Source organism: Sipha flava, unplaced genomic scaffold, assembly GCF_003268045.1.
Source record: "Sipha flava isolate LNK unplaced genomic scaffold, YSA_version1 299_pilon_pilon, whole genome shotgun sequence".
Taxonomy (NCBI): domain Eukaryota; kingdom Metazoa; phylum Arthropoda; class Insecta; order Hemiptera; family Aphididae; genus Sipha; species Sipha flava.
In genome coordinates, this window is record NW_020272971.1 from 1,367,593 (window position 1) to 1,379,969 (window position 12,377).

General features: G+C 27.7%; 1 protein-coding gene across 1 annotated transcript in view; it reads right to left on the minus strand.

The window, feature by feature from the left end:
- The window catches only part of LOC112685960 (visual system homeobox 1-like), a 192,608-nt gene that overhangs the window by 139,463 nt on the left and 40,768 nt on the right, over positions 1–12,377 (minus strand). The window contains exon 2 of the mRNA XM_025558032.1: positions 11,759–11,809. Within this exon, the coding sequence (XP_025413817.1) occupies positions 11,759–11,809 (51 nt within the window). The remainder of the gene's footprint in view (positions 1–11,758; positions 11,810–12,377) is intronic.

Here is a 12,377-nt window from a genome sequence, read left to right on the forward strand (position 1 = left end):
AAAAACTACTGGTGTTATAATATGTTTATAAATATAAATTAATTAAACAATATTAACTATCTTTATTGTTACTTGTTGTATACATATGCTATACATATATATATATTGGTTTGTGGAGGGGTCGAAGGACGGAATTTTAAAATCTGCCCCATGCGGAAAATTTGTTAATCCGGTACTGTTTACAATAAATCCTTACAATATTTTTTTGTTTTTTTTTATAATTTCCTTATATTAAGAACACTATTTGATAAAATTTTAAAAAAGCCTATGGGGGGATTTGATACCCAAATCCCCCCCTTGAATACGTCCCTGAGTATACCCTAAAATTTCTATCACAATACAAATTTATATCAATTTATCATATGTTTCTAAAATACAATGTTATAAACTAAATATTCACTGATATATAAAATGAAAATAATCATGATAATTTTACATTAAGCTGCAAAATGTTTTCCACATAATAATAATTAACAGTATTTTGCTATTGGTATGATTTATATTATAAAGTCTTATACATTTATTTTATGTTTTAAATACTCATCAAGTATTAAAAAAAGACTATTTTACTTTCAATAAAATTGAATTTCTTTTTATGACGAATCAATATATTACAGACAACTTATACAGAAAATGATAAAAATAAAATTTCTTAATACCTATTGATCATAATTTATCATAGTTTAACTATATTTCATACAATAAAGTTAGTTATTTACAATTGAGCTCTTTAAAAGCGATATAGTATTTTAAAATTATTAAATAGACCTATAGCATTAAATTATGCAAAGAATATTCATTGAGACTTTCGTATTATTATTATCAATAGATATTATGAAATTTGTGCTTGCCTAGCATACAAGACAAGTTGCTAAAAAAAAATAAAAAAAAATATGCAAATATGTGAAAGTAAATCGTGATCTGTATGGTCATTAAATTATAAGAGTATCGTATTTAATTTCTCTATTAAATCTAAGAAATTAAAAAAAAAAAAAACTTGTTTTGAAATATATTTTTAGTAATTCTAACGGAAGAATTATATGTACAAATTAACATTCTCAAAAGTAAATTCTAAATCGCACTAATGCTATCATATAAACCTGTTTCTGACATATTCATAAAACCATTGGTGAATATAGAAATTGTTTTCACTACGGGTTAATTTTTTTATAAACATATAATTTTCTAAAAATAGCGAATTACCACTGGTTCGGCGTAATTCATTATTATAGGGGTGTGCCCAGAGGCTGCCGAGGGCGCCCTGGCACCCTCGTACTCTTCGACTAAAACGACAAGGGCCGTAATTATAATTATTAATTAAGTGTAAATTTTAAATCTTGAAAAATTCAATTATTACAAAACTGTATTAATGTGTTTTTATTTCTTTGAAAAATTAATAATCCCTATCGAACAGAATCTTATGTTCTATAACATTATGATGTAATAGTTATTAAGTAGTTTGCTGATAGTATTGTCGAATTTTATTGAATATTTTGCTATTTGAACGTCATTAGTTTATTTTTAACGTCCAATGACAATAAATAATAATGTATAACAATCATTCAACAAAATATTTGTATAATAGATATAAGTGGTTAGAGTATAGTCCAAATATAGATGCTGTATTTTGCTTTTATTGTAGATGATTTAATGGAAATGCGTATATAGTAAAAACTGTACTGTTCAATGTTTGAAAGATAAATGTATTGGTTAACTTCACCAACTTCAAATTCTTGAATTTCTTTTAGATTTGCATCTTACGGAATCAATTTTGAAAATTAAAATTTCAGGACTTGAGTTTTCTAAACTTGATATATTAACAAAAATTAATTCTGTTAAAGCATTTAAAAGTTTATTAATATTTATGAGAAATGATACATTTTTAAAAATATTTTGAAGAAAGAACTGCCAAATGTATTGATCTAGATATTAGTATTCCTGCGGTTAAAAGAAAGAAAACGAGTCTGACGTTAGATGAAAATTATTCTAATCAATTTTTTTATGATTTCAAATGAAGAACTCAGGTGTTCTGTATTTAATGTGTTATTATATTATCTTATCAATGGTATTAGTATGAGATTCAATTAAGACAGATTTGATTTAATTAGTGCCATGGGAAATTTACTGAAGTTAGGATTACATAACAGTTTTTCAAATATTTAATCTGAATTATTCAATATACTAATTGGTGAACTGAAACGGAAATTAAAATTCTCAAACATATGCCTGTCATATCAAATAGTACACATTTAGTGAATATATGTATATGTAGTTAGACTGGTTAAAGGAAAGTGGACAGTTAGATTTTTTTAATAATATATATTAAGTAGTAAAAATGTTTACCATTATACCAGTTACAATTGTTACTTAAGTTATACATTCGAAATTATATTTTCCAAAGTCAGCATTGTAAAAAATCAGATGTACTGTGGGCCAAGATAGACTAGAATTATTAAAACTAATATTCACAGAATAAGAATTAGTTTATAAATTAGATTTTAATGAAATTATTGACGAATTCAAGACCGTTCCAATAACGGATGCATACATACGTGTATAGCGTGTGTACGTTTTACGTCCATAACACTGGTTATTTCTCATGATCGCAAAATAATCCTCATTCCTAATTGGGCCAATACAGTTTTACATTTATAAAAGGTAGTCCTGGTGATTAGGTCACTATCTTCAACTATTTTGCGGTGTAATTTTAGTTTTTTACGGAGTAGAGCGGTCGACAGGCTCTTATTAAATCGCCGTCTCGCGTTTCACCAAAATGCCGATTGTCGAGAGGCGGGGGAAAGGGGAAAATGTCGAACCAATGCAAAAATAAACGATTTGTGTCGCGTACCCGTAAGGCTTATTTTTTTCGTTCATAATACGTCAATGGCTCTATAAAAGACTTGTTCATGTTTCGATGACGTGCCGACCTAGGAATAGATAAATTCTAATAGCTAAAATGGCGAACGTATGAGTCGTCTCCCGCCCCTTCGAATGACGCTACTGAACCGAACCTGGGACAGATCTGAAGCTCGTTTAAGGGTAGAGAGGGGACGTGTAGGAATGTTATCACTATTGTGTGTGTACATATTGATATTATATCAAACAAGTTAAACGAATCTGTGATTAAAAGAAAAAAAGCCCAAGTGAAGGGTGATCGATCGCCACACCACATCCCCCATAATTCCGACCCAGATCTCTCGGTGGTTGGCGCGCGTCGAGTGCATACGCGACAATGTACGACAGTGTGCGTTACAGCTGTCCAGTTCGGTTGTGGAGTAGGTGCTGAGCGGGACGCATGTAAACTCCACCGATTGCAATCTTTTCCACCTATTTTTTGTGTAAATTCCGCCGGTACATTTATTTTTACTCGAAAAAACAAAAATGTAAATTCCATCAGTTAATTTTTCACCTGAAAAAAAAATGTTTATTCCACCGTTAATGCTTTATCGATTGTTAAACATGTAAACTCCACCATGGAAAAATCCACTCACATCTAGCTTAATCTTTCAATAAGACACATCCAAATATACACTAATTTTCAAAAGCTCTATCAAAAATTCAAACCCACGTTTACATTAAATTAACTAGTATTGATGAGTCTAATGAACTCAGAAATTCTCGATCAAAAACACGCCAACAATATTTAAACACCATAATTTTGTCGTTCAAGGAAAACAATAATACTATCATACTATTCGTCAAAGCTGCGTCTAATCACAATAAAACTCAATTTTAAATTGAGTAAAATAAATTATAATTATTAATTATTATAAATATTTTTAAATAAATGTAAAAAAGATATAATTATCGGAATATAATATTACGTTATAATGTTAATTATATTACACACCAATAAAACTAACCGGTGGAATTTAAATTATTTTTTTACACGTAGAAAAATTTATTTATATTTTATATAACGTATAATAATATATATTTATAAATAATTGTGGATACTACTTACATAAATACATAGTAATATGTTAAAATATATACATAATAAATGTGTTTTTGTTTTAAATAAAATGCATATTTAGTTAAGAAATTATTCAAAACTAATTGGTGGAATGACTGCTTATGCTATGATATTTTCTTCTCATTTCTCCAATTAAAAAATATTTATAAATGTTTTATCTTTTAATAATTAAAAACTTAATATTCAATGACAATTTAATTAATAAAAGTTTATAGTTTAAATCAATCTTTAAATGTTTAAAAATGTGATATCAGGAGTCTATGAAAAAAAATAAAAAATATCGGGAAGTGGATTATGAGAAAAAAAGTCTCTGATTTAACTTAAAATAAAGAAGCAATAAAATGCACAAGTACACAATACTACTTAAAAAACTTCACTGACTAACGTTCGAATGCTAATATCTATTTTGAGTGAATCTCGGTTTTCGAAAGTGCTAACTATATTTAAGTGCTAGTGAAAAAAAAAAAACAATTGAGAAATCCTAGATTGTCTTTATAAACCGATAAAAATACTTTATTTTGGTCATTTTTACTTAAAAACATAAAATCACTCATTTCAAAATAAATATAAATGAAAACGACATATATATTTGAACATTCATAAGATTTTTCTCTTCATATTTTCACACGGATAATAAAAACCACTTGAAAAAAATTAATTTTTTGTACCTAAATTTGTATCTAATGAATAGCAGTAAAAAACTTTCGTTGTACAATAATAATAATAATAATAATAATAATAATAATAATAATAATAATAATAATATTAAAAATCAATATAATACATAATATAATTTAATTAATACCAGTACGATCTTTGCTTAACTTAGGACCTAAAATAATAAACACAAACACGTACAATTTTTAAGCAATTATTGCAATTATACATAACTTCGCATAAGAAAATAAATAAATTAGTACTTTTTAACGTAACTTTTGATAATAAAATCTTTTTTTAATTAATAACAAATTAAAACCTCAGGTCTGTGATTAACTATAATTTTTAAACGCAATTTTTAATTGAATGTAATATTCACTAGTTCTCTAAATATTTAAAATTGAAGTATTTGTTGTATTTATGGTGAATTATTTTATTATAGTTCCATCATTACTTTTCGATTTAAAATAAAAAACTAAGTTGCTTACACTGTATCTGATTTTATTATAATTCGAAGAATTATTTCTGATTACGCATTTCAATAAAGTTTTCTCTAATTATTAGTGCTCGAATAAATGATGCACATAACTTAAATCTCGACTAAAAATATAGATGTATTATACTTGAATAATTACATCATTATTTAAATAAATCATTTTAATTATCAGGATTGACATTTAATTTAATAATAATAATACATTTTTAGTTAATACAGTTAAATTATTAAGTAGACATATTTACGATAAAGATTCTATTGTATATTTTACTATAATATTTTAACTATTTATTCTACAAGACAACATCGTCAATAAAATAAATAATGACCACTTAATCAGTGTATTTTATAAGGAATTTTCATTGGGTGACAAAAATTAGATTAGAGTATATTATATGAATCTAAAATGTCAAATTTGTCGTAGAGTGGTTAATTCAAAAAAATCAAATTAAAATTCTAAACATTAATTATATTCGTTATGACGTATGTGTATATGTAGTATAACAGAGATAATAATATGTTTGACTGTATACAATATTTTTCTCCATTTATAAATTAACGTTTATTTCTTAAATAGTTTTCAATTCATGCGTGAATTCTTATATAATATTTCAATAAATGTCTTTTTTTTAATAATTATAACAATAAACTGCAATCAGTGATATATAAAAAAAACACGTAGAGTAATATCCTTAAATTCAAATACTGCAGTAGGTATTATGAATATATTATTTTTTATATGTTATTATTTTAAATTCTAAGGAGCGATATTGATCTTAAAATGGCTTGTTTATCTCTTTATCTCTTTCTCTCTTTCTTCCTCTTTTCTTTAAAATACTTTTTAAGGTACTAAAAATAATTTTTAAAAAGTTTCATGTAACAAAACACCTTTCCCCTTTTTCTACAATTTTTAGTGAGTCCAACCTATTTTATATTTTGCGCTGGTACAATATACTGATAATAATTACTACGTAATCTAAAAAATATGTTCAGGGTGTGTGAAAATAAAAAAATTAATGTAAGTGCTGGTAAGTCTTGGAACCACATAGATAATTAATATTTTTATTTGAGCTGATTTTAATATTTTTAAATAAAACGGCTCGTGGTAATTTAATGATCTGTGTGAAAAAAGGTGAATAAATGTCTAAAGAAAAATGTTGTGTTCAAAAAATAATACTACACACGTTTTGCAAAAACAATTAAATAAATGATAGTAAATAATATAAATATATGAATATGAATAATGTCTGGGATTTAACAATAACTTTTTATTTTATGCTACGTGTTTTCATAAAAGTACAAAAAGTAATATTTGAAAGTAATTTTTTTTTAGAGTAATACATGTACCTACCACAAAATGTTCCTGTCATAACCATAATTATTGATTATGAATTATCAACTAAATAAATCAAGCTGTTCATGTATTGATTATTATCACAATCAGTTTATTCTTTTTAATTTTTTATTATTCAAATCACAAGCTAACAGAGAAATTGAATCACTTTAATGAAGTCGAAGTTTCTCCAATTAAAACATAAATTACAATTAATTTACCAACTGATAATTAATCAAAGCCAATAGAATCGTTATTTTTTTTTTGCAAAGTCGTAACGTTTAAAGTTTTACCAATTATTTGCTTATTGAATATTACAAAAACTATTATAAAATATTATGTTTTCAGACGTTTATTTTAATCAACAATTATAGTTGAAATTGATTAGATGAAAGTATAGTATGAAAACTAAAAATAAACCCTATTAATCGAAAAATATCGAAAAAATTTAATGATAGTATACTGTGAACTTCGCTGAAAAATGCATTTTTTATTGGTTAAACTTCACACACACACACACACACAATAATATTAAAAATAATTTGATATCGTTTCATTTCGACGGAAATTCCTTCAACCCGGATGTCTTGGGTTTCATTTATCCGCGATTCGTTCTCCAGAGTATGTATATTTTTCCGTGTAAAGCATAAACAAGAACATAATTATTGAAATACGAACGGTTTATAAATACCATCAGATATTGGATAAAATGTCACGTGTCCGCAACCTTGTGGATGTATCTTCATCGTAGTCGACCGTCGCAGTTGTTCCGGGATTGCATTATTAAAATCTCGTTTACGCCCCATCGCTCGAAATGTAATTATGGACAGAATTTATTTTCTTGGCCGTGACTTCAAAAGAAACTCAAGGATAACTTGTATTAAATTTGAATATTAATACTCGGGACTGCATAATAATTTTGGATTTCTTGGACGACCGTCGAGATTACGTTAAGTATACGTGCGGAGCGCGTCCTTTTGACTTGAAAGTGAGCAATTTGAAAGTTCGGGCAAAACGCACTAGTCAGCGCGCCCATGGATTATTATTTAATCTGATCAAAGGATCCCAAAGTTTTCCACGTATCTCCCTGCCATTCTCTTTCTCTCGGTCTGACTTTCTCTCTCTCTCTCTCTCCCTCTCTCTCTCAATCTCTCTCTCTCTTTCTCTATGTCTCCATCCATTCGACGTTCACCTTATATTCATGTCAGAAACTGGGATGTAACTTCTTTCGCGAACTCCGGGCCGAGAGGGGTTAGAATAAGCGGTTCTCGAAATTATATTAATTTTTTTCCACGATATCGTCTCATTTCACGTCAAAGGGATTTCTTTCTTTTGACGGTTTATTTAGGTCTGGATGAAGTGCGTCAAAGCGGAATTATTATTATAATAAGAATGTAATATATCTATACGACAGCGATGGAGACAGAAACGAGAGAAAGAGACAATCGTACATGAAGGAAGGGACGCGCGGAGAAGTATGGTAAGCGAGACGGAGAGAATGTATGTAGCGGTGAGAGTGAGTGGATTTGGCGGTGAAGAAGGGATGAAAAGAAAAGGACGGAACGAGAGAGCAATAAATACGTGGGGTAGTTCACTTTATTATTATTATTATTATTTTTTTATATGGTCCCGCGGAATATCGGGTGACAAGCACGTATTCTGAGTAGTATTATAATTTGCATGCGAATTCTCCGCGTACAAACACGCTCTTCTCTTTACTTGGCTCGTGCAATAATAACCGTTATAATGTGTATACGCACGACGTGTAAATATACGTATGTATACGAAGTGTGTGTATGTGTGTTTTTACATGCATTTGTGCGTGTATTTTCGTCTTGTCCACACACGTGTTTACGCAATCACCACGCTAGAGGTGGGGTTTGTTACTTGTTCTTTAGCACCTCCCCGTGCAAATCGACTTCTCTCGGTAGTACATCCCTCTCGCACAACGCGTTTTCTCCACGTAGTATTTCTTTTTTGCACTTGGAAAATTTTAAACCCAATAATATATCATGGGTAAGCTCCCGTGCTATTCCATTTATTACGGTCAAGCAAGATAGTTTTCAACTCTAGCCACTCGTATTTTACGAAAGCGCTTCGGTAACGTGCGCATCGTGAATTTTTTTAATTCGTTTTTTTCGTTATACTATCACAGTTCTGGCCATCGTTTTACTCATACGTTATAATATAAGAATAATTTTAGCACACGTATCAAATGGAATTCAATTAGAAGTCACGGTATTAACATTAATGTAATATTATCGAATTGACATACGGCAGCATCGATTCGTAATCGGTTTAGAAACGAATCGATGACAAGCAGTAGCCATTTTCCCTAGTCCCGGTGTACGAAGACCTTTCTACGAGCTTAATACGAAATCGTTATAATAGGTGAAAATTGCCTGTTAATGTCATCAAACTGTCAGAATTAATTTCAAATTTGTGTTCACAAATAAACATATAATAAATATTGTCTGTTTTTTTCCCCCCGATTATTTTGTAAGCTACGTATATAAATTATTAAGTGAATAATAATGGTTAAAATGTTGTACGTAAAATAATGTTAAAAGTATTAACTGCATTAGGTATCTGCTATTTCACCCCGATTAAATGTACAGTAAACCTCTATTAGAGTTAATCGATTTCAATCGCTTACAAACTCGTTTGATTCAAAGCAATACAATATTGATTTGGGAGAAAAAAATAATTAACGAGTATCAGGATATTTAATAAATCCCCGGCATGAGATTAAAAGCAAAATTATAAATCGGCCTCTGTCGATTACAGTTTTGAGTGTTTGAATGACGCGTACATGTTATTATTTAGGACAACACATCTTTTAATATACATACTATACAGTCGAATTAGGTTAATTAATAATTAAATAATAATAAAAGTAAGAACACCATAGATTATCAATAAAATCCTACGATCCCAACGTGATTGTTTGGTATTTAGATAATTACAATTAATTTCACCTATCCTCTTTCCACCTGGAAACGTATTGTCGAATGGTATTTTCTATGAGACAACTAACCTGTGAACAAGCCTAAGTTAATACTGATCGTTCTATATGAGTGTACGGGTAATTGTCACTTTAGAAAACAAAATACAAACAATAAAATAAATAAAAGAAATGAAAAAGTCATCGTAATCAGGAATTATTTTACAAGCTTTCGTCGAGTTTAAACGATGTCTGAAATACGATACAATTATTACAGTACATTTTTTTATTATTCATTTTTTATCCTTCAATTACCTTTACAAATAATACAGTTTAATAAGTTTTTTTTTTCAACTAATTACATTCAGTAAAAATTGTAATTGTTAAAATAATATTAAACTGATCATCAATTTTTAATACTTGATTTCCCGAGTCATTATGTGCAACGGTCTAACCACGCAATTCATAATTCAATAATTGTTGCAAAACATTTCGTCCAACTACTGGTAAACAGGATTTAGAATAAAATAATACATTTACTCGTATGTATTAATATTACTGAAATTGACGTACGATATGTTTTATAATTGTACATTATTCAACTCGAAACATAAAAAAATTCCTTTTAAATAAATAAATATTATAATACTATAAATTAATAGTTTATACATTAAAATTGATAATATATATTATGGTGTTTTATGAGAATATAATAACTGCGATTTTTACCATGTTAATAAAGATAAAATTGTTTTTTTTTAAATATATAATTCAAACTGTTTCCTAAATACCTATTATAATCTTAAAAAATGTACATTGTTGATAAAATAAATAAGTAAAAAATCTCTGAGAAATTAAATCGAAAAATTGGTTTTCAAAACCACTACGTAAACATATGAGTTAGTGTTTTACGCTTTTATTAAATTTAAAACAATACATATTTAATATATAAATAAATAAACAAATTTTTTTTATATAGAAATAAATAAAATCTTAACCTGAATTATTATCATATTTGTAAATAACGAGGAAATGATGATTACATATTAACCATTTAATATTTTTTTTATTTTCATTTAATTTTTATTATTTTATTAATTAACATTTAACTGTAATATAATTCTATGGATAATTTAAATTTTGTTGTAGATTATATTTAAAAACTTTAAAAGTAAAGAAGAACTTAATAAAGAATATGGAATCTGAAATATGATAGAAAACTTATGCAAATATAATATAATCAAAATCGAACATAGATATTATATCTATAACAGTTATTGCTAGAATTCGGAACTTAATAATGACTATATAATAATATGAGTAAGATATAAATTTGTTTTACAACATAAAGGAATTTGAATAAATATTTTTGCATATTTTGACGGTTTTTAGGCAAAATGCATATTCTACAGATTTTTGTAATTTAGGTAATTATTATTTAGAGTACATTTACCTACTTATTTTTATGTTTTATGTGAAATAAATTTATTCTAAAAATCAACTTTTTTTTTTAGATTTTTTAACGACAAAAGTATATTTCTTAATTGTATTTCTATTTTTATTACCGGAGTTAAATATTTGAATGAAGTTTATGTGATTTTAAATAATTATTGAGATATGGGGCGAATACGTATGACTATACAATATTATACAATATGCGGTCTTATTGATATTGTTTGTTGATATTTATTGATTTTCCAAAACCCGTTTGTATTGTACAATAACTGTTTTTTGATAACCATAGTTTCTGAATAACACTCGTACTCTAAACTAGTCACACTCGGTCGACTAATATCTGTTATGAACATAAATTTTTATATAATATAGTATAATAAAAATATTTCCGAAAATTATCAATTTTTACTAAAGAGCACAAAAAATTAGTTCATCATATAATAATAATCCTGGATTCGGTTTTCATTATTATCGCCTAAGAGTATTTAAGCATTTTTATTACAAGTACAGTTAATTAATTTTGAATGCATTGCTATTTTTAATAGTGTTCACGAGTATTTTTGTTAAAATACTACTGAAATAGTTATTTACTCCAATTGGAAAACTCTAGCATTAGATAAAGAAGGATGGAAGCTTGGTTGTGAGACGGGATTGTCTTAAAAGCCCAATAAACCTTAAGAAGAAGAAGAAGAAGAAGAAAAAGTATTTTTGTTAAAATATTGTTCATCGTTTTTGTCAACTTTATCTATCAAGAACACCATCGTCTTCGGAACACAAATGTATTTAAAAATATTTAAATATTTAAACTCGATTTTTTTTTCCTACCTCAAAGTAAGTCCTACCATTAATTATTTTCAACGATACGTATACAATTTAACTGATTAAAAGCACACATACTTGTCGACGTCCTGTGAATGTAAAAACATCGTACCGTACTTCCGTGCACAACTTGAGAAACGGATTATTTTCCCGGGAACTTGAAAGTACCCACTTTTATTCGTTTACACTTTAGATCGAAGCGATTTTACACTGTTGAGTGCCACACGTTAAAAATGCATCGAAAACTCGTTTTTCGAGTCGAACAACAACACAATAAACTCGACAAATCGCAAATCAAACACACACATGCACAGGAGCATGTAGGAGAAAATAAAAACGAGATGGTGTTGTATTACCTTTACGAAAAGGCAGACTCCAAAACACTGGTTATATTCATTCGCCAGACAGTCAATATCCGTTTATTCGACTGTTTGTCCCTTTTATAATCATAAACCAATATATCGGCAACTTCGATCCCTTTTGGGCGTTTCCATAACACAAGCCATGAGGTTTCTCCATTGTTTTCATTTATTGTTTTTTTTACACCGGTTCAATGCTATTCCCCTTTTACTTTTTCAAGTTCAGTCTGAAAAATTGGCATTCAAATAATTGAAATTTGGTCGCAGCTATATTCATTCTATATGTATGCAAAAAAAAAAAAAAAACTTATTAATTCCGTTAAAACGTAATAAAATTT